The sequence below is a fragment of the Typha angustifolia genome, chromosome 9 (assembly GCF_048772165.1).
Source record: "Typha angustifolia cultivar Huaian chromosome 9, ASM4877216v1, whole genome shotgun sequence".
Classification (NCBI taxonomy): domain Eukaryota; kingdom Viridiplantae; phylum Streptophyta; class Magnoliopsida; order Poales; family Typhaceae; genus Typha; species Typha angustifolia.
The window spans coordinates 12,175,380-12,198,517 of record NC_133247.1 but is presented as its reverse complement, the minus strand read 5'-3'; the positions used below and the strand labels follow the sequence as shown (position 1 = coordinate 12,198,517).

General features: G+C 35.7%; 3 protein-coding genes across 4 annotated transcripts; 1 reads left to right on the top strand and 2 right to left on the bottom strand.

The window, feature by feature from the left end:
* The first annotated feature begins 324 nt into the window (after positions 1–324).
* On the top strand, positions 325–4,559 carry LOC140767285 (protein trichome birefringence-like 5). Its single transcript, XM_073107135.1, has 5 exons — positions 325–846; positions 2,611–2,803; positions 3,273–3,466; positions 3,600–3,758; positions 3,857–4,559. The coding sequence occupies exons 1-5, from the start codon at positions 392–394 to the stop codon at positions 4,200–4,202; spliced, it is 1,347 nt and encodes a 448-aa protein (XP_072963236.1). The 5' UTR covers positions 325–391; the 3' UTR covers positions 4,203–4,559.
* A 459-nt stretch (positions 4,560–5,018) lies between these two features.
* LOC140767212 (glutaredoxin-C8) lies at positions 5,019–7,485 on the bottom strand. Its single transcript, XM_073107047.1, has 4 exons — positions 7,182–7,485; positions 6,556–6,629; positions 5,320–5,418; positions 5,019–5,228 (listed from the first exon to the last, which is right to left on the bottom strand). Exons 1-4 carry the CDS (start codon positions 7,343–7,345, stop codon positions 5,158–5,160), a joined length of 408 nt encoding a protein of 135 aa, XP_072963148.1. The 5' UTR covers positions 7,346–7,485; the 3' UTR covers positions 5,019–5,157.
* A 442-nt stretch (positions 7,486–7,927) lies between these two features.
* LOC140767211 (uncharacterized) lies at positions 7,928–22,608 on the bottom strand. Of its 2 annotated transcripts, XM_073107046.1 has the most exons (14): positions 22,366–22,608; positions 22,046–22,289; positions 21,472–21,513; positions 21,196–21,267; positions 19,225–19,360; positions 18,915–19,072; positions 17,618–17,702; positions 16,625–16,794; positions 15,794–15,955; positions 13,955–14,104; positions 10,496–10,756; positions 9,270–9,327; positions 9,052–9,176; positions 7,928–8,855 (listed from the first exon to the last, which is right to left on the bottom strand). In XM_073107046.1, exons 1-14 carry the CDS (start codon positions 22,464–22,466, stop codon positions 8,607–8,609), a joined length of 2,013 nt encoding a protein of 670 aa, XP_072963147.1. In that variant the 5' UTR covers positions 22,467–22,608; the 3' UTR covers positions 7,928–8,606. The 2 variants fall into 2 exon arrangements, with proteins under 2 accessions (XP_072963147.1, XP_072963146.1); XM_073107045.1 differs by having other exon boundaries at positions 9,052–9,327; positions 22,366–22,605.
* Between the last annotated feature and the right edge of the window lie 530 nt (positions 22,609–23,138).

Here is a 23,138-nt window from a genome sequence, read left to right as displayed (position 1 = left end):
ATAATATTTTAAACTAAAATAATATGCAAATATTAATTAAAAAATATTATTGGAGGCAAGGAGGTCAACCATTTCTCTAATTTTATTTTAAAGTCTTACGACGAGTTCCTTCTAATATCCTTTACTTCCAGTACACGTCGTAGAAACTCGATGTCCTCTCCAATGACTGAAGAAGGGCTGTCAAAATATTCAAATCGGCTCGATATCGATTAAATGAATCAAATTTGATTTTAAAATAGGTTTAAATTTAATATAATGAATTCAAATATATTTATATTTGATATTTTCGGTTTACGTTCGAACTAATTTCAATCTAATCTAATTTTGAAACCCGCTTCCGGATCCCGTCACCTCCTTCTCTCCTCTCTCTCTCTCTCTCTCTGCCCCTCCAATGGCGCTCTCCTTACCACTCCTCCTTTCCCGCCACAACAACTCCCGCGCTTTCCTCGTCGTCGTCCTCTTCTCCTCCCTTCTCCTCCTCCTCCTCCTCCTCCTCTCCCCCGCCATATCATCTCTCTCCTCTCACTTCGCCCTCTTCTCCGACGTCTCCGTTCTCCCTCCTCCTACGCCACCCTCTCCAGCGATGTTGCTTCCGCCTCCATCACCACCCTCTCCCGCGATGTTGCTTCCGCCTCCATCGCCGCCTCCGGAGCCGGAGGAGAGAAAAAGTTGCGACCTTTACGACGGGAAGTGGGTCAGGGACGAGGGGGATCACGCGAGATACCCGCTTTACCAGGCGGCGTCGTGCCCATACGTGGACGAGGCATTCGAGTGCCAGGGGAACGGGAGAGGCGATTCCGAGTACCTCCATTGGCGATGGGAGCCTCGAGATTGCCACCTGCCGAGGTAGATATAGTTCGGTGCCCTAATTTTGTCCTCTTGTTCGATCTTTCTTTAATCTCGTGCGGTATTCTAGGAGATGGACAAGTGGTAGACTTGAGAAGTATCTGACAAAGGTTTTGGTAGTTAGAATGTCGCATTTCTTAAATGATTAGTTTACATTGCCATCTTGTGGGGTTTGGCGCTGGGTTATTGGGGGCATAACTGGAAGGGCTGTCAGATGCACTAGAAAATATTAAGCAGCCTAATTGGCACTACTGAAATGTATAGCATGGGGAAAAAAAAGAAGCTTTGGAAGGGGATCAAGGACTATAGATCAGGGGTATTAAAGAATGCTTGGAGGAATAAATGGGCTCAACATAATAGTAAACTAAAATTTTTAATTTTGGAGATCAATGACAAGTATAGAAGATATGGTACTATCTTCTGGTACCATCATTGGCTCACTTCTACCTCAAGATAGTGTTGATTTTCCAAATCAAGAGCTATCAGTTTTTTCTTTCGACTAAACTCTTTCTTCTTTTGGATGAACTTTGATAGGTTGATTGGATAAGCCTAAACTGCATCATAGTAGATAACTGAGGTTGACATCAGGTTGAGATCTGATTTTCCCAATTCAATAAGGAGTGTCACCATATTCGAGTTATGCTTTATCTGACTTAAGATTTGTTGGAAAAGCTTGAATATCGGTGATCATGTCGACAAGAAAAACTATACATTATATAGATATATATCTCGAATCGTGAAAAAGTTTTTTTCAACAAGTTCAAGAATTGTAAATGTATCAGGATGGCGAACATTCAGATAGTTTTTCATTTAATTTAAATACCAAACGTTAGTATGCCTATATACAGGTGTTTCTGAAAATTGTTATCTTATATTATATCTAATCTTAATTGTGTAAAGTAATGCAATCACTTCTTCCTTCATGTGAGCAATTACTTCACTTGATTAGAGTTTCGGGCCTTCTTTTCAGGATTAGTTTGTCAGAAAGCAGGGTAGAGAAATACTAAGTAATATGTTTACTAGTTGCAACTTTCTTATGCTTATTCAACTTCCTGCCAAGCCAATGAAATATGACAAGTAAATACACAAGTCCACTTAATACGAAAAAATGTTCCACCCAACATAGTGGTTAGGTGCTTTCAGTTTGAATGTTGCAAGTACAGTTTAAATGTTGCAAGTTTGCAACTTATCCTAGGCAGCAATGCTGACTCCTTCCGGTAACACTATTTAAAAGAAAGCTTGAGGCAACTTGTTTCTGTATCATAGGCATGGAGGAGATAAATTTACTAAGATCAAGAAAGAAAATTTTGGGACCTGCTAGAAATATGGTATGCGTGAAACTATTGATATTGCCTCTTCCTTTTCAAGCTAAGGTCTAAGATTCATTTGTTAATATATTCTACTTTTGTTTAGCATATATTCCTGACTAGTGGATTGGATCATTTAGCCAATTGAAAAGAAAGTACTGTTACTTTGTACTGCAAGTAGCAGTTCTCATGCTTACTAGCAGATAATTTTGTTATAGATCTATAAGAATAGAAAGATTTCTTGTCTCATTGAAAGCTTTGATCTCTTCCTGTTCTGAATTAATCTTACATCTCCTTATGTTGGTTCTTCAATATCATTATTTTCTCTGCTGCAAACTAGCACCTTGAATTCCTCATATAAGTTGTTTCATCCAATTTATCTCAATCCAACACAATTATGTTTTTATCACTTACATCAAGGATCACTATCTTTAATGCCCCCTGACTTGATTCATAGATTTAATGCAACAGACTTTTTGGAGCGACTAAGAGGTAAAAGGTTGATGCTTGTTGGGGATTCAATGAATAGGAATCAGTTTGAATCAATGTTGTGTCTTCTACATGAAGCGTTGCCTGATAAGTCTAAGATGTATGAGACACGAGGGTATAAGATAACCAAAGGACGTGGCTACTTCGTGTTCAAGTTTGTGGTAAGATAAACAATTCATAAACTTTGCCTTGCCTTGCTGCACCAAGAAGATATTTTAAAACTGACTCATATATTATTGAACTTCCTTGTCGGCAAGTAAACATCACAATGCTATAGCTAGTTGTAAAATATTATAGCAACAAAGTTCCCCATTATCTAGTATTGAGCTGCAATTACCCCCCCCAAGCTTTCTTTTCTTATTTGGACATTAATGTTTATATATCTGGAGCCGGGAACTAGATGTGCATATCTATTGCATTAGTTAGTTTCTTCAAGCCATCCATTCTATCATCTTGTAAAACAAACTTCAACTTTAATTAGTTCTTATACATGGGTGTAAATGTGTCTTGGTTTTAACAAATTCACAAGAAAAACTTCAAAAAATCTGATAAGTGACATGCTTTTATTGTTAGATGCAGCATTAATTTGGGATTGGACAAAAATTCATCAGTTATTTGTTTGAAGTGCAGGACTACAACTGTACAGTAGAGTTTGTCCGCTCCCATTTTCTTGTTCGAGAAGGGACTCGTATCAATCGACAGGGTAACTCAAACCCAACTCTTTCAATAGATCGCATTGACAAGTCTGCCAATAGGTGGAAGAAAGCTGACATTCTGATCTTTAACACTGGTCATTGGTGGACGCATGGAAAGACAGCAAGGGGGTAAATGTGATTATTTGCTTTTGCCATTTCCTTTCTCTTTTTTCTTTAATTATCATTGGTTGTATCATGTAGCTGATTATTTTGCAGCCTTTGGACGAATACGACACGATACTAAATCGCTTTGATTTTTCAGGAAGAATTACTATCAAGAAGGTGATGTTCTTTATCAGAAGTTTGATGCAGTTGAAGCTTATAGGAGAGCCATGAAAACTTGGGGGAGGTGGATAGACAAAAACGTGGATCCTACTAAAAGTTTGGTCTTTTACCGTGGATACTCTACCGCACATTTCAGGTGCCGATATATTTCTCCTATTCCTCTTATACTAATATAGGCATATTTCCTGGAAACTAGCGACTCAAAATTAGCTCTAATTTGACCTCTTTAATCAGAGGTGGAGACTGGGACTCCGGTGGCTCATGCAATGGGGAGACTAGTCCTATTACCAGTGGAGCTTTACTTGATAGCTATCCTTTAAAAATGAGAATAGTGGAGGAAGTTATTCATGAAATGCATTTCCCAGTGGTTCTGTTAAACGTGACAAAGCTGACCAACTTCCGTAAGGATGCTCATCCTTCAGTTTATGGTAAGAACATGACACGGGGTCAGAAGGTTTCTAAACGGCGGCAGGATTGCAGCCATTGGTGTCTTCCTGGAGTTCCAGATTCATGGAATGAGATGATTTATGCCACCCTTGTTTTAGAGCAAACACCACGTTCCTGGAGAGCAGGATGGTAGGGTTGTGTACTTGGTTGGGTTCATCTATTGTTCTGGTATTCTTATCGATGCAGCTCTAATCTCCTCTATCTGGGATTCACACGTTAAGTTACAAAATCCATTTGCTGGATGCATACGAGGCTGTGTTTTTGTTGAAGAATTGGCCAAATTATAGTGTTCTATAGTGCAATATTCTGCCATCTTTTGTAAGTCAATCATCCATATAAATGATTTGGTCTCTGTTGGAATGGCATGATATTGTCTAGAAACCTTGAAATCAATCAAAGCTTTTATCCTCATCAATTATTCATTATGGGGATGTTTACATAATTGCCACTGTAAACTTTTAAAAAATTAATTCAATATCATAGTACAATAAATTTATTTTTAATGCAAGATTTTTACACTCAACTTTATTAACTTTTGATATCTTAAAAAATATAATCGCAATTAAAATATCTTAAAAGTTTTCAGTGGCAATACTGTAAAAAAGTACTCTTAATTTTATCAGTCATGAATAACTTTGCATTGATGATTTGAGAGTAAGAAACTGGTTTATCTTGATTGAGGCCTACCTCTGTACTGTTCTTGATAAAATGGCTTTAATATTTGAATATCACAAGATATCCAGCATTGTGCGAACTGGAAGTGATGGATAAATTACCCTTCAGTTTCTAACCATCTCTTTTCCCAAACATAGGGGAACAGACAAGCTTGGAGATAAAGATCACTCATGGAAAACCAATACTGCACAATGCAATGCACATCATGAAGAGAAATTATATAGGAACAATGATTACTCTAGAACCTCATATCTATCCAAAACCATCACCTTAATTCCGACAAATCTTTAACTTCTTTTATTGATAAAGTTTCTGCAGAATATGGAATTTGATGTCGAGTCAGTTCACTTAAATAAGATCAAATTTCTAAATATTCTTCCTGATCATCAGAGAGGTTACTATTTTGCAACTATTTAGAGATCATCTTTTGGATCAATATTCAGAAGTTTCGAAAGTTCGCCACTTGTGTATGCTTCGACGGTATCTGTCATCCAATAAAAAACAAAAGTTAGTAAGAAAACTGAAGAGAATACCTTTCACAAAAAATAAATCGGGAGGGGTAGCAGCTGGGTTACCATCAGAGCCACCCAAGTGCTTTCCATGGATGAAAACTTGGGGGACCGTACGCCTTCCAACAACTTCAGACAAGGCATCTTGAATGTCCCAACCATCCTCTGCAATACAAATGGACGAGAGCATTAAATCTACACAAGAGAAGGAAAAGCTTAAGCCAGATAATTTTCAGGCCACTCTTTAAATATATAGACCCTTTATATTAGGAGGGCAGGTCACTCTACTTAGGAAAACTCCATACGTGTATTAAGTCTCTATAACATAATTCTGAGTCCACTAGAAACTTAACAGTTAATAGCCAGATTTGAGAAGATTACTTTGATATCAGAATCACCTTCTGATGAAGAGTAAATCAATATCTAACACAAAAGAATCATCTGGAGAAGTTAATCTAACAGTTGATTCTACTGGTAAGATTTCTCGACTAAATACGCAATAAAGTAAAATCTTAGAACAACGGGCGGTATAGCCCCCAAGCTTCTCCATAAAAAAGTGCAACTTACTCTAAAGTTTCAGGGTCCCGACTTCTATTTTAGGGTTTCTTTAAGTCCTAGTTCAATTAGTCGTCCATGTTATAAGACACACAAGATGCCACAACGGCAGGTTTCAGAATTCAGATAATATTGTTTGAGCCTGCAAAGAAACCTGTGATAAGGTATTGAGAACAATTTTCACTTGGATTATCATAGATGGTAACCTGCTAGCTGAACCATGATAGTCCACAAGTGATTTTTACCTTTTTGTCCTCTCCTCCCTATCCCCGCAACATAGAGACCTACATTAGGCCATTCAGTACAACAAGATATAACTAAACATATAAGATAGTAGACTGGCTCTGATGCAAACCCCCAAGCAACAACCAATATACCAGAGCTGCAACAATCAAGAACGTTGAAAAGGCTTGAGGCAGGTACTACAGCTCTATCTTAGGTTTGTAGAAATAAGTATTAGAACAATCATATACTTTTCTATTACTTATTTAGTATTTACTACATGAAGTATCAGGATTTCTTAAGACCCATATGATTTTCCTTTTATAATGACCTAACTAGTAAGGATCTGCAAAACGAGGAAAAGTATTGTAGTATATAACGATCACATCATTTGTCTCGAAACTTAAGCAACTTACTCCTTGAAAGTTGATACACTTACAAATAGAAAATTAAGCGAAAGAGCAAATAAAACATGAAAATATGCAGGGGATAAAAAAAAATAACGTAATTCCGTAATAAACAAACCTCTCTTGTCTAGCTCCACAACATATGGCTCTTTGTTCAATTCTTTGAAAACAGCTTTTGCTCTTTTACAATACCTGTTCAATCACAGTAGCTTTTTCTAGTGAATGTTACAAAGGAAGATTAGCTGACGAATTGACAAAAAATAGCACAGGGATGGATTAGCTATGAATTGACAAAGTACAAGGAACAAACTAATTATACAAGCATTTAAAGTTGCAGATAAACCATTCTTGTCTATAAACAATAGCCCACTTCAAAAGAACCACATAAAGCTCCAAAACATCTCCATTTCTACCATTTTAGTATTTTACTCAACAAATTACCTAATTTCATATCAAATTAAGCCCACGGCTTACATCACAAACTTCATTTAATCTTTCCAGTGATTTCCTACTCTGATACATGCAACCCCTCCAAGAAGTCATAAATACGAGTTGCAAAAGCACATGACCTGAATTAAAATCAATTAATTAAACTACCAGAACATCATTCCGAATCCGATGTCGAGTATCAACAGCAAAAAAAACAAAAAAAAAAAACAATTTCTAATACACCACTAAATCAGCATAGATCTACTTGACCGACTAAAACCCATAGAGAGAGAGAGAGAGAGAAAGAGAACGTACGGACAATAGGATTTGGAGAAGATGACGATGTCGTGGGAGGAGACGGTCTTCTTGACGAAGGAGACCTTGTTGGCCGCCTCAGATGAGGAAGCAAAGAGAGAAGCTGCCGCTACCGCCACGAGGGCCACCGCCGCCATACCGATCCGCCTCCCAAAGACTGCCATCGCTGTCGCCTCCACCGATCTGGAAGGGGGATTAGGAGGAAAGATCGAAGTAGCAGTCGGTAGTCCTCGTCTCCCTCCTGACCTCCTCCCGCTGCGTATCAGATTCAGATACTTTGGGCCGGATGTTACCCCGATTATGTGCATTTCAAATGGACCAAACTTTTGAACCCGAGTTCGATTACGTCCTTGTAACGGTAAAAATCCACCCGACCCACTCGATAAAATAAGTTTAAATTTAATCTAATTAGGTTTGAATAGTAAACAAATCAATCTGCCTAATTCGATCATTAATATGATCCAAACAACCCGCAACACATATTAATAGTCCGTTTATGATCCGAATTATTTATTTATCATCTTAATAACCTATTTATAATAATAAATAAATAAATTATTTATAAAACACTAAAGTATTTATTTAGAACACGAATAACTCATAAAAGTCCGTCTGTGTCCATCCTTACCATGATCCAACCCCACCCACCCACCCGATAAAAGAAATGTAATATTTAGAAGGATATTCTACAAATAAGAGAATTTCTAGATGTATATACACACACACACACAAAATATGCTCATTAATTAAGTTAACGAACTCTTAAAATTGATTGCTATCATAAAGAACCATATTCTGTGCTAATTTCTGCACTCAGCCACTTACATGGACACATAAAGCTAAGCTAGTAAGTTTAACTTTGAGAGGTTTTCTTTTTGGCTACAGTTGAAATTAGCACGTAACTTTGAGAGATTTCTTACAAAAGATTTTGACCGAGACAGGAGCAAGCCGTGCCCAGTAAATTTGTTGATCATTGAGAAGCTTCTTCTTCCAACAAAAATCGAGTAACTTGAAATGCAATGCAAACTTGGGGTACATGGCACCTTCCATCATGCTTTCCCTGTAATTCCCATCTTGCTTTCCAGCTAAATTGGCAACAAGAAACAAAAACTGGGACTTGCTTCTTATAAATCAGTAATAAGATCTTCAATTCTTTCCTTGAGATAATAATACCTACCAACTTGGCAAAATAAAAAATTCAAAAACCTCTAGAGTCAACATGAGTTGATCAGGCTCACGAACATCGCCTCAGCAACAGAATTTTCAGACTACTTTAAGATGAGATCTCCATAACACTAGTTATGGACAAACGACTTCCTGATCATAAAATCCCAAGCCAAATCCCGGTTTTTGTTTTTACCATTTGCTTGCCACCAGAGAATAGTTGGGTTAGGAGCTATAGAAAAAAATGAATGATTAATTAAATCATGAATCTTGCACTCCATCCTGCTTTTCCAAATAGTGGATAAATCTCGACATACAAAGCCAAAATGTTTCTGGTATTTTATAACGGGAATGGCTTGCCAAGGCTGACAATATGTCAAAAAGAAATTTATGGAACTCTTGTTTCAGAGAGGTCCGTATCAACATTGCAGTCCATACCTCTGGGGCCAAACTAAAAGCTCTTCGTAAGGAGCGAAACCCGTTCACTAATCTTCTGATCACTGCACTTCTCTGCCACATGAAATAATAAGAACATAATAAATCATTTGATCATAAAGCAAATAATAAATAGCAGTACGAACAACATTTTCACTATACATGCACTAATTGAGATAAGCCTATAATTTTAATCGCTATATAACCATTCAGTTCAGTATCCAAAGTAGGCTTCTTATAAGAAAAAAGGTCAAGGAAGCTTTCAACAGACCTCAGAAGATCTTTCCATAATTTCTTGCTTGTCAAAGATACATGGGAGAGCTTCTTCTTGCAGGAAGGCATCTGAAGCTTTCACGATGTCCTGAACAAGAAAAACCCGCACCCTCCAACCTTTCTCTGATAGAATGAAACGAAGCAGATCTTCAGTAGCAGCAACCACAGAGCGCATGTCAAATGACTTCCATTCTTGGGTGTCAGTATTCTTCATACCAGAGTCGTCCACAAATTCATTTGCTGATTCTGTCGATTGTTCTGAAATAGCTGCTACCTGGAAGTATTTTACTTCATCAGAACTAGAGAATACCATATACAAATAAAATAATTGACGTATATCAGATATTTCCAGCTGATTTTTGTGAAGGACGTTACTGGGAAGAAGAAAATAGAGGGCATATGATCTACAGAAGGAGCTATATCTTTCTAATATAATGTGTGTGTATATATATACATAGATAGACATACAAGGTGCGTGACTTTTGCAACAAAATGTGAGGAAAAGGGCTTAGGCAGGGTGTAATCAAATGTCTCAGCCTCTTGAAGTCCAACATTGCCAACTATCGAAGGAAAGAAGGATTTTTTCAAGGTTTGTGAATTCTTCGAGGACTTTTACCCAGAATCTCTTCTAATTCTTGAAGGGCTCTCAAGCTTCTAATACTTACAGGGCTCCCAATATTTGGCTCATGGAGAGCATCGTAAAAAGGTTCCTATATGAGTTACTACTTTAGGCAGTTGAGCTGCTTGACCTCCTAGACTGCGACCCTGGACCTTATGCTACAATAAATTATCATTTACTGATTTTTGGTCAGATTGACTTGACTGCTTGGGCACCTATCACTTAGACGCACTTCAAGCTATATAAATATTTCACTAGAAAGTATGCAACCTCGCATCATCAATTATTATCTACTATTGATAATAGTGGAAGTGGGGCCATACCCAGCCACCAATATAGTTTCACAACCAAAAAGGATACAAAAGGATGGTAAAAAACAGGACCCACACCACAAAATTTGAGTTCCCTGGTCAGGCACTCACCAATACCCTTCAGCTCTCAGCCACTTTCTGACCTCCAAGACTTTCTGAGACTTAAGAGAGATTAAGTTCATGCAACTATTTATCAAACTATGCACAACCATGCCAACAAAAGTGGCAGTATCAATGGCGACAAGAACCGTGGGAGACTGCAGATAGTGGCAAGTTAATGTTCTGCAGCAATACTGTAATTCTCATGTGGGACCTTGCCAGCACAAGATGTGTCGGCCTGAAAACCTTAGCTTGAACAAGCAATGAATGTAATGTAAATAGTAAATACTCCAATTAACTGTGTCTGTGAAATTAATATCAAGAAAATGCAATAAAATAAAAGAGTTCAGAGAGAACGGAGAGGGGCTAAAAGAAAGATTATATACTGGTGCAAAAGGAGACGAAATACACACCAGTCGTTCAAGTCTATTCCATCTTATGGAGCCATTGTTTCGTATAAGTAGCTCCCGCAGTATTTTTCTCATATCAGGGTTTGGGTCTGCAAGAAGCCTCCCAATGACATAAGGATATGCACTCTCAACAACTTTGAAATCAGGATCCAATGCTTTTGCAGTGCCTTCCAAAGATCCTAGTGCTCTTATCACCAGTGCATAATCAGGGGGCAGAGAGAAGTTAAACTCATACATGACATCATAAAGCTGAAACATTATTCCCTGCAATAAGATGCAGAAGGAACTTAGAGATATTGAAAAAAATACTTGTTTTGATTATAAATCAACTGTGTAGAAAAGATATTGTACGTGACTGAATCCATTTTCTCTTGCTTGTATCCATATGATGTTGATTATGTACTGGAAAAAACAAAACCTGGAGCCACAATGACCGGGCGCTGACTCATACTGCTACTATTAACTAACTTTCAGGATTTTGTAACTCAGAAAGCACAGGAAAATGAAAATTCTTGCATTTTCAATATTTCCACTCCTTTCTTGAATGTTAGAAAAGTCATTAGTATTTTTATTAAGCAGTCAACATATCCCTTCATTATACACCCACATAAAGCCCTGTCTTAACATTGATATTTGAATACCAAGAGAAAAAGACTATTAGATATAGTGACAGGTCTTTTATCCAATATTTTACATCTATTCTCCCGCCTAACTTTGAGAATCTCCTTGTCATACTATATTCAATATAGTGTTGGTGCCTGTCATCTTGCCCATCATATTATTAACATGCTACTTTCAATGATAATATGGACCAGTTGGTTGTTTGGACGATCCCGGTTATCAGGTTTTAAGCAGCAGGGATCTAAACCCAACTATCCCAGACAGTTACTTAAGCACACCAATATGGTTCTACTGTGAATTCCTCAAAATCAACTCCAAATCTCTCTAACTTATCTCTTGTTTCTTTTACAACCCATCTCTAAAATTAAAAAGGGGAATGCTTATTAAGCAATTGACACATCTTGTGAACTGAAATACCCTGATTACCAAATAAATTCAAATAGTTGGGAGAAACAAGTGGGGTATTTTACTGAACACATCAATAAACAACCCAGAACAATCCCACTTTTCATGATTATCACTAGAATGCAAAATGAACTTACATGCTATGGTTCAACTAACACAACTGAAGATATCAAAATTCCAACCTCTTTTTGACCAAACAAAAGAATCTGACTATGGGTTATTTGCATGAAAAAAAAAAAAAAACACATGGCTTTTGTTTTTGTTATTTGAGCCCGTTTTGGTTTTCCCTTGCTAGTCAGGCATTTTTTATTTTTTCCTTACATGTTTGTCCTTCTGCCACTTGATGCCTCATTAAACACTGATTAGATATGAATAAAAAAATGTGTAACCTTATTCTTCTTCTTCTTTCATCTCTTACTTCTTTTTCTTTTCTTCTCTTAATGTTATATAACTCTATAATCCACTCCCCTACTTTTCTTTTTCATTTCATTGCTACCATCCTAAACTCCTACCTTTATAAGTAGACAGGACTTTAAATTCTAATTTATAGATAGAAATTCCTCTAAGTTTGGAAGGATTAGATATTATTCTAGGCGAAAAAAATTAGGTATCTCCTAAGAACTAAATAAAAATGTTTTCCAAAAGTGTTCAATAACTATGAATTTATAAGATAACACTAAACCTACAATCAAGTTTCTAGAATTATTTATTTGTCTCTATCTTAAAAGTATTCATCTTTCTAATCTCATTCCTACTATTTTGTGCAAATATACAGGCATTATTTGAAGTAAATTCATACTAGGTATTAGTAATGATAAAATGAGTATTCAAAAGTTTGAATAGAATAATATCTCTCGCTCCTTCTCCTCCTTCTTTTCCTTAAGAGTACTTCAAGTATTTTTACATAATTCACAATTATATTTATGCAATTAGCATTTATATTTACGTAATTCGTAGTTTTACTTATGTATTTCACAGTTCTATTTATGAATTTCACAGTTTTTTCACTTTCGCAGTTAAACATTAGCAACACAAGGAAGAAAGAATTGTGTAAAATAACTACGAATTACATACAAATACTGCGAATTGCGTAAATATAACTATGAATTGCTTAAAAATAATTGTAAATTGTGTAAAATAACTGTGAATTACAGTCAGAAAAGAAGAAAATAAGGAATGAGAGCGATACTACCATATTCAAACTTTTGAAAACCCATTTCATCTATCACTAATACATAGTACGAATTTACTTCAAACAATGCCTAATAGTTCGCCAAAAATAATAGAGATGAGATTAGAAAGATGAATACTCTTAAAGTATAGACAAATAAATAATTCTAGAAACTTAACAACTAATCCATATCTTCTTAGATCCGATGATCTAGAAATGGTTCGTAGTAATATTTATGCAGTTTATTACGTAATTCACAGTAATTGAAAATTTGTATATTTATGAAATTCACAGTTTTATCACATAATTCACAGTTATTGAACACTTGTACAATTTAAATATGTAATTTGTAGTTATTGAACACTTGTGTTTTTATGAATTTTGTAGTTACTTTACTCATTTCCTAGTTTGTACTGGTGTAAGTCGTAGTTAATCTACGTAACTCTAAATATGTATTAGTTAGTTAATATTTACTACTACACGCATTTTCCAGCGGTAACAGTGACATAATACTATAATAGTATATTTTAGAAAGAAGTCAGACTAGTTCGCAGAAAGAGTAAACATTTAATATTGTGTGTCTTCCTAAGGCAAACTGACAAAACAGTATAATTTACTATAAAGTTAAACACTTAAACTACATTAAATGCATAAGAGGATTCTCTCTCTTCACTATTTAATGAGGCAAAGTTGGAAAAATATAGAAAACAAAAATCAGAAACCGAGTGTGTTATTTATACAAATTTTATTTTGACTATAGCATACCTTTCTTATATGGACCAATATATGGGCTTTTTTTCCCTAAAGATATTAAGTTGTGTATAAAACAATTTAAACTTTAAGCTTTTTTTAAGACATAATTTAAAATGTTTTATACTCACCCCTTTCTAGGGGCAGCAAAGTACTATTTATATGCTTAGACTTTAAGCAACTAATAAAATGCTTAGTGTCTTAAAAAGCGGTTTAATGTTAAAGTATTTTCTTGGTGATATGACAGCCAAGTCTCTAAGGCAGTGGAGATGGACAGCAGTAAAACCACTCAAACTTTGTGGTTCCGTGTTTCAACACACCAACTGCCTGTCCTAACAATCAACAGGCGTGAAATAACTTCTTATTATTCGACACCCAAGTTGGCTAGTGCTTATTATTACTCAATATTCTTTCATTCTATCGCAGCCATGAAATAACTTCTTAAACTAATGATTATTCAACAAAGAAATAACAATCAACAGGCGGAACATAATTTGATTAAAGAAAAAACAAACCTGAAAGTCATTTGATTGTCTACTTCCGTCACCAAAGGATGCATGTAAAGCATTTGCAACCAACTGAATATCAGTTCCATCAGGAATAAATCCCAGTGAATGGAAATCGTTGGCTAAGCCCAACGAGTCACGATTTACAAAATGAACAAGCTGAAATAAATGATGATGAAATTTAGTTGCCTGTGAATCAAAAGCCAAGATCTGATATTGATTAACTACTATCATGAAATAATGTAGGACATAAGCAGATGATGCAGATCATAAGAAGCAAATCTGTTTTCTTTACAAAATTGGGTTAGTTTAGGTAGATGAACATTTTGTCACAACCATAACATCTCGTAGAATTCTAGGGAGTTCGCCCATGTGGTGATTATTCTTCGCATTCCACCATCTCACTCCTTAGCCTCACCCACCCCTAAGCATCTCCTACCTGCAAGCAAACCTGAGTCCCCAACTCTTATACTTCTGAGACCTATATGACTTCCCTTAGGTAAAAATGGTCAGATGGAGCCCAGGTTTATGAGAGGATCAGCTCAGAGTATATAGCTAACCCACCAAAAATACTTGGCACCTAAAATCTATATCTCCAATCTACTATGCTTTGGATACAGAAGGGAGAAAGGCAAATAACTGAATAAAATAGGCCTGATGAATAGTAAACAAACTAAAGGAGAGCAAAATTTCAGGAATCATGTTCGAGCTTGGTCTATTGAATATAAATAATTCAGAGTTCATGAGCTTTTATTAATAGCTAAGCTCTATATTTAATTTAAGGGAAATTACAAATTTGCCCCCATCCCCTTTTTTGTCTAAAATTAAATTAGTAAATTACCCCTTAAACTTTCATTTGTATTAGTTTGTCTTCTAATGTAAATTGTTAACTTTTCTATCCAAAATTAACATAAAAAGCGCAATTTTTTTAAAAATTATTAGAGTTTTTTTCCCCACCATAATAAATATTAAAATATTATAATTGTCCTCCTTTCATTAAATTTACTCTCCGCATCTTGTTGTTCAAATTTAAACAAATTCATTTTCAACCTCTTCTATCTTTCCCTAACATTATAAGTCTCAAAAATTAGTTATTATCTAACTATTACAACATACCTCCCTTTGAATATATGATCATGGTATGGAAATTTTCAATCATTTTAGAAAGATGGTAAAAGATTCATACTTAAACAATGAGATTATTATGATTATAGGGGTATTATGATAATTTATACATTCCCTGTTAGGTTTGGTGAAAAAATTAACAGTTTCACATTAGTCTAAATCACAAGAGAGAAAAGTTAACGATTTCACATTTTTAGAACAGTTTGATATTGAACATAACCAAAAGGGATAATTTGAAACTTGCCCTTAATTTAACCTCCAAGCTTTGACTTTGTTACAGACTTGGCCTTGCTTGATATTTAAGCTTGGCTCATTTTGTAACCTTGGTGACAAAAAAACAAGCCTAAACAGAGCATTTAAACTTTTTAGTGAAACCTATAAATGATTTGGATGGTTCTTTTGCCATTTTTGGATCTTATCAACTAAAAAGGAAATCTTCAACTTAATTTCCCTCCGAAGTCACCTACCAGAAGTTGCTAGAGTTAAAACGCCACGTCACAATGATAAAGCTATTGCAATATTTTCTACCCATGCATTGTTGAATATATAAATGAAAATAGCTACATATTTACAAACATAACAATCTGCATATAGGTCATACTCTCTAGATTATAGACAATCATAGTAACTTTCACCCAACAATAGAATGCAACTCAAAATTATGGCAAAAACACATTTCAAAAGATCATTCCTGCAATGCATAATAGTGCAAAAAGAGCTAACCACTTGGATAAGCCCTATGCGGTAATGACGGGGTATATCTCCCATCATACCAAAGTCAAAGTATGCAAGAGAACCATCATCAGTAACAACAAGATTTCCAGGGTGCGGATCAGCATGGAAGAATCCCTCTTCAAGAAGTTGCCTCAATGAGCAATAAAGTCCCTGAGGAAAAGTATGTACATATCAGCAATGCCTCAAACTATTGACCTCCCCATAGTAACACCACTTGATCAACTGCAACCACCCACACCCATTAACAAGTATAGAGCTATTCAGGAGACAGGTTTTACAATCTCAGGAAATAAGGCATCAAGAACAAAAAGCAAGTTCATTAGTGGCTGGCAAGTAAGGAAATATCTGATAGAGGACTACACAAAAAAGGAAGTTATAAGAAATAGTTCAATTCTTAAAGATAATAGTGCTCGCTCTATAAACACGACCACATTAGGTAATCTGTTTTAGTATTTTCAGTCTTAATACAATAACAGAATTAACTTCCAGGCTGTGAAGCTTGATGCCTGAACTTCGCTACATTGGACACATGAAAGTAAAGAAACTATATGAAGCAAGGAATTAATCAAAAATGAAGTTCATGCATCCATAATGGTAAGGCTCCTGAGATGTCTATAAGAAAGAAATATCATTGAAAACCATTTAACAAAGCTGATCGTATTAATGCATAAAGCGATCAGCACAATACTAGACAACTCGAAGGAGAATAGACAGAGGGAACGGACCCAAAATGGATTATTATTAAAACAAAATGCATCATGACAACATACCTAAGTAGCCACTTTCTGAAGAGAGAAGCAGAAATATTGTATAAAATACCTCGTCAATCAATTTTTTCCGATTCAGACGGGCTTCATTGAGTCGATCTGCATCTGTTAGTTTGATCCCATCTATCCATTCCATTGTCAGCACGGCTTTACGTGTAAAGTTCCAATATATCTTTGGAACTTTGACGGCTGGTGCACTTTTAGATTGCACATCACTGGAGCCTATCAATTAAACCTGAACACAGTCATCTCATGGACATGTACAACACTTAATTCAAGATATAGGTTTAGCCTTGCTGCATATGCTATTATTTAAATTTGGAAAAACTTGAGTAATATATATCTTGTTCATTCTTGTTATTACCTAATAAAGAATTTTAACAAAGTATAAAGCAAGAAAAGGTCAAACTTATAAATATTACAACTGTAAATAGATAAAGAAAATACAGCATGAAAAGAATTTCTTAAATAAACTCAAATGCTTAGAAACTCTTATTGACCGTCAAGCATGCAAGGACAGCATGCAATGATAAAAGAACAACAAAAAAGGTGTTGTAGACACTTCCATGCCATATATGATGTTTTTTTTCAAGTGATAAGTAGTTGATATTGCCTTCCTTGAAAAAGGGTGTCTCAATGCATGAGATTCCTATCTACATGTGTCTAGGAGCGGAGATGTACACAGTCTTACCCTCATTTCTGAGGAGGCTGTTTCAAAGACTTAAACCCATGACGTCTTAGAAGCAAAGGACAAGCTTTACTGTCACACCAAGTGACGCCCTCCATATTTCCTTCCTAAGCTTAGAAAAATAAATCAGTATCCAAAGTATAAACCATTATAACTCACATAGCACAACTTTGAAAGAATATTGCCAATCATAATCAAGTTAAGATAGAAGTTCAAACTTTAAACTGCATAAGTAAACAGGTTTTCCAAAAAAAATTATCAATATGTAGTAATTATATTGATATCAAATAAAATGAAGCTCACAAATATTAGATGCTAGAAAATTCATAAGTCAGTATAAAATCTAAGAGAACTCACTAGTAGAACAAGAGTAGAGAGAAGCGAATCTTTCAGCATTTTCGGCCTCTAGGATATAATCAATTTCATCAAACATGTGCCTGACCTGTTTATCCTAAAAATTAGTATAAGAGCAACCACAACAAACGGAGAATAGCGAAGAAAATTAAGAATACTGGAACTTATGACAAAGCAACCACAAAAATATCCAATATCCATGATCAAAGGTAATCATGCAGGTGAAAAATCCTATCACAGGCTCTCTGAAAGAAATAGACTATAGAGGTGAAAAATCTAAACCTACATGAGATAAAAGGGGCCAGATTTCCATAACTGGTAAGGTTAAGGCAACAATCACTGAGGATCTGCAAACTTAGCATGGATGGCCTTATATCATTGCTAACAAGAAGAAAAATTCTTACTTGTCACACCATTTCTTTGTTATGCTCAACAAAAATTAGCCTCTGCATTCTTTCTAGATTAGTGCAAAATGATTTAAATTTCCTCAATATTAAGAAAATTGTTGTCCTTAAATCAATCAATGCAAGCAGAAAATTTGATCCAAAAACATCATATTTGACAAGACTATTTTGCTTAAATATAAATAATATCTACTTAAAGATTACCAAATCAAAGAAAGCCTGACATGACTCGGATAACTCAGTACAGAGCAACTAGGGGCAAGAATTAGTAGAGCACTATGCTATCTGACTTCACAACCAAGAATAAGCAAGGTTACAGATATGTCTGTAGGCCTTGAAGAAGATCCAGATCTGGGTTCAGTTAGTGTTATCTACATGTGACTGATTTCAAATACTTTATCTCAACAGTTATCATATTAATAAGTTTAAATACTTAAAAAAGAACAAACAATATATAGAACCAGAGTGGTAGAGTGTGTGTGTGTGTGTGTGTGTGTGTGTATCCCTTATGTTTTCATTCCTCTCCCAGATAATTTAATAATAGTAATGGGTTCGATTTGTACAAAAAGAAATAGAGATGGGCAGGATGGATAGCAATAGGCATTATACATCCATATTATACAAAAAAGGCACAAGCTTTATCATCTCTTAAACATCTACTACTGAATCCACATTTAGGGAAGCTGAAGTGGATACATAATGGTATCAGATATGTGTCCAGTTTGTCTTCCCTACAAGTTAAATACCTGGGATCAGCAAATCCCAGGATCTGAAACATGACATTATCTGAACAAAAGAACAACTAATTTGAATAGAACACTACAATTCAAAAAATTGCAGACACAAATAGGGAATAATGTCTATAAAAAAAAAGAAATTAAATGGTAATAGCGCACCATCTCATTGACTGCTACCAATAAATCTTTGCGAGCCTTAGCAAATCGTTTCAACTGGCCGCCAATCATATGAAACAATAGTGCATCAAGAGTCAGCGATAGTGTCATACCAGGTCTCTGCACCTTCACAGCTACGAGCTCTCCAGTGTGTAGATGGGCTGCATGACTTGAAAAATCAAGAGTGCATTTTATCTTGGGGAACCCAACTTTGTTAAATATTTAAATTTGCTCAAAGACAACAGAACCTACAGTCAGGAGAATACAAGCACAATAAGCTTGACATATTTGACAATGATTACAGATTTCTAACCTTTATATACTTGACCCAAAGATGCTGCGGCAATGGGTTTTGGGGAGATGTCCGCAAATATTTGAGAAATTTGAGAACCCAACTGATATTCAATAGACTTGATTGCAACATGCGTAGAAAATGGTGGTATTTGATCCTAAATAAGATTAGTTGTTAGTGAAGCACTGACAGAGAGAGATTAGGATGGTCATCTCAAGATGCTTAATCTCAATTAAAAATCCTTGGAGCAGCTTAAACAAATTTAGTATCATTTACAACTGAATTATAGAATAAATATCTCATCACAATTAAGTTATCAGCTAATAAGCTGAAACAAGGCATTTATGTCTATCATATTCAGAAACAAGTAATGTGAAATAGCAAAAGGAACTTCCATAGAACTGAAAGAAAAACTACTACAGTAGTCCTGCTTAGATAGAAGTACAAGATTTTCCACTACATGAGAGAAGATGACATATATCAAAGATAGAAAGGATGGAAGCAGCTGAGGCATGGAAAAACTGATGGGAGTTAGATTTTCAATTATTTTTATTTTCGGACATTTTTTTAGCTAAAACTCAGATTTGTTTTTAGAATGTCCTGTTTGGTTAGAACTCCTAAAGATTTGGTTGCTAGTTTGTTTTTAGACAAGTTTTGATAGGATTTGGTTGAATTTAGAGTTTAAAGAGTCCTAGTTTAGTTATAGATTAGATTAGGAAAGATTCTGATAAGTTTAAGTTGTGATTTGATGTAATCATCCTAGTTTCTATTTATAGAGGTGACAGGAATCCTGAAAATGAAGAAAAAATCATGGAAATTTGAAAAATATTGTTCTTGCATATCTCCCCTTCCTTTCTATTCCCCCTTCTCTTCTTCTGTTTTATGGTGGATTCCATGCTTTATTTATCCAGTAAAATCTAGGTGGGTTTTCTTCTTTCCCACAAGTCCTATAAGTTATTCTCCCCTCCATAAAAGGTGCGTTTGATCTTCTTTCCCCTATGATTTAATGAGTTATTTTCTATCTTTCTATCTATCTATATGTCTAGTCATGCTAGTATTGAAAAAATACTTAAGGCAAAAGGGAGATTTATTGAGGTTATGTGGATCTAAGTATTTCCTTATGTTTCCTTGTATCAGCATGTTTTCTCATTCCTAGGCCACATCAAAAACTCCAACCATTGTAACAGGATTAGATAGCAGAGAATCAACTCTTCAAACTTTAATACAATATGAGATCCTTTGAAGAAACTAGTGAGAGATAGGTTTGCCATGCCCACAAATTTAGGCCTCAGTTTCAAGGCGATTAGAAATAGGCAAGACGGTATCCACAACTCCATAAGTGCAATTTTTTATCTGTAGGAGTTAAAATATATGCCTTGGCTCAAAAAAAGCCAAAGAGCACGCTTCTTGATTGCTAATTATTTGGTCAATTCTATGTCCAAATAATGTTGCAAATCGAAGAAAGTGGTGTGTGTGAAATGAGACATGCAGGAAAAGTGGGAGGAGGGGAAGCGAGATAGTATAAGAACTGATCTATATCCTATTTTATTTTAAACAAGCAACTGCTAGCTGTGCCTACACATTGCGTGAAACCGGCACGACAACCCTTCACTACTATTGTCAATTTTCTTACATGAACCTATAACAATTCTCACCAACATGGCATTACATTTAAAGTGTTACTTAGATACAAGGAAAAACACAGTGATCCTATCAAAGAGTACTGAGACAAATTTTACTGAAAGGAGTCAAAAAGAGCTTAAAACCATGAAATGTGAGCATAAAAAGTTTGTAGCATGAAATCTTATAGATGCAAAGCTTGAATGCAATATTTGGATTCATATGCTACAAGTTAATCTAGATCGCATCTTAATTTGGTTTTCCAGAAACAAGGATCTCAAGCATCCCACTGAACAAATACTTTCTTCCAAGAAAGGGCAAACCACTCAGCTAATGTGTGCAGAAAATTTTTGGAGAGTGCAACAAGCGTACCTGTAGCTTAGAAAGCTCTTGGCAATATGCACTAGGTAATATATCAGGTCGTGTGCTCAGTGCCTGCCCAAGCTGCAAACAATGAAAATATAATATCATTGCAAGAATACACTAAGACAATTTGCATACTTAGGTAGTTACACATAAAAACCAATTATGTCTGAGGAAGTAGTATGCTAGTCCAAGATCAGAACTTGCACAATCATTTAGTTGCAAACCTGCAATTACTAACTTGCCATATATTGATCTCATATTAATGATACTATCTTAGCTTACCTTGATATAAAAAGGTCCCAAGCGAATCAAAGTCTCCCGAAACTGAAAGAAGAGAAAAAAAAAAAAAAAAAAAAGGTTAAGGACAGTTCAAGAACTTCAAAGAATTACAATAAACCTCCTATATAGGAAAGAGACTTACCAACTAAATTGCAATCAACCAGCAATAAGTTCCTACTACATATTTACTATGTATCCACAACATATGTTGAGAGGGACACCAAGAGGGTGTCTCGGGTCTTATTCTAGCTCATGGTTATAACTTGTATTCCTTCCGATAGTAAGCTTAATGAGTTAGCAAATAAAGAAAATTTCCTGCACATCTTTTGCCCCATATGAGCCAAAATCCTGGAAATCGGTCGAGCAATCGAGGCACTAATGAACCACCATTGTAAATTGCTAGTACTTCCTTGCATGCCTCCTTCCCTTCTCCCAACATGAACATAGCCAAGATTCACCCAAAGAACCCTTCCAAGCATGCGCAATTTATAGCATTTGAAATTTGATAAACATACATGCATGCATAAAAAATTATCATAGTAGAACAAAATTATCAAAGAGACAATGAATCAAATACCTTCTCTGCACGTTTCCCTATGTCTTTCACGAAGAAATGCCACACGGTCAATTTAGCGACCTGGAAAGATATGATCGCCGCCCTATACAACGCCAGGAACGGCCCGAATCGGCTGTAGGAGAAGAGCGTCTTGGATCGGGCCCCGAGTATGTGCCCGAACTCGCTCTCGAGCGACTCCTTCCTCAGCTTCGCGTACTCCGCCGACGGCCTCTCGCCGTGGACGCTCGTGAATCCGGTCGAATAACTACCCCAAACAAACAGAAATAAAGAAACGCCACATGAGATGCAATGAAGCATAAGAGGTCAAGAACGCGACTCACCTCCGAATTAAGGGCGCGAAGGTTTGATTGGATCTTGGAGGTGGAGGATGGAGGAGAGCTCGGCGGTGCCGCCGGAGGAGTCGAAGAAACGCATTTGACATGGGGAATGACACAAGAGAGAGAGAGAGAGAGAGAGGGAAGAGGAGATGCCTTCCTTTGGAGTGAGGAGTGGAATCGAGAGAGAGAGAGAGAGAGAGAGAGAGGTGGAAGAAGAGGGCGGTATATGCTAACACGTAGCGCCGCAAGTGAGCGACGGGTGGAAGAGGAGTTCGCTCCACAATGGGCGTAAACGGGTCGAATGTATGTTTGGATGTGGATCTCATTTGGAAATTGGAATTAATACATTATATATATATATATATATATATATATATATATATTATATATAATTATTCTTTCTCTTATTTCCCATAGAATTGCTCATAAATTAAATACTTTGATTATATTATAAATAAAAATAATATTTTTATTTGTAAATTATTAAATAGAGTCCTTTATTTGCCAAACATTCAAAGCCACACCATATTATTTCAAAGTCAAACACTAGACTTACTTAATTAGAGAGCCAAATTAAGCCTCTAAAACAGTTTGAAGATAGACCCAAATACTAATTTCTAAACAAGATAGAAGTATGAAAGAAAATCATGCATTCGAAATACTAAAATCGTATCCAAACATTAAAATTTATATAAGATCAAATAATTTTAAAATAAATTATATTAGAAGAGTAAAAAAGAAAATATTATATCTTCTATTCTATTCAGTCGTTGTAT

What these genes read in the sequence shown, in the direction of transcription:
- LOC140767285 (XM_073107135.1), top strand. Translation starts at nt 392, where the DNA reads ATGGCGCTCTCCTTACCACTCCTCCTTTCCCGCCACAACAACTCCCGC. An exon ending in ACTTCGTGTTCAAGTTTGTG is followed by an intron (nt 2,804 to 3,272) that starts GTAAGATAAACA and finishes TTTGAAGTGCAG; the next exon opens with GACTACAACTGTACAGTAGA. An exon ending in CATGGAAAGACAGCAAGGGG is followed by an intron (nt 3,467 to 3,599) that starts GTAAATGTGATT and finishes TTGATTTTTCAG; the next exon opens with GAAGAATTACTATCAAGAAG.
- LOC140767212 (XM_073107047.1), bottom strand. Translation starts at nt 7,345, where the DNA reads ATGGCAGTCTTTGGGAGGCGGATCGGTATGGCGGCGGTGGCCCTCGTG. An exon ending in TGTGGAGCTAGACAAGAGAG is followed by an intron (nt 5,419 to 6,555) that starts GTTTGTTTATTA and finishes TTTGTATTGCAG; the next exon opens with AGGATGGTTGGGACATTCAA. An exon ending in GCACTTGGGTGGCTCTGATG is followed by an intron (nt 5,229 to 5,319) that starts GTAACCCAGCTG and finishes ATTGGATGACAG; the next exon opens with ATACCGTCGAAGCATACACA.
- LOC140767211 (XM_073107045.1), bottom strand. Translation starts at nt 22,466, where the DNA reads ATGTCAAATGCGTTTCTTCGACTCCTCCGGCGGCACCGCCGAGCTCTC. An exon ending in TAGGGAAACGTGCAGAGAAG is followed by an intron (nt 21,514 to 22,045) that starts GTATTTGATTCA and finishes CTCTTCTTTCAG; the next exon opens with TTTCGGGAGACTTTGATTCG. An exon ending in TGGTAGCAGTCAATGAGATG is followed by an intron (nt 17,703 to 18,914) that starts GTGCGCTATTAC and finishes TAGGATAAACAG; the next exon opens with GTCAGGCACATGTTTGATGA.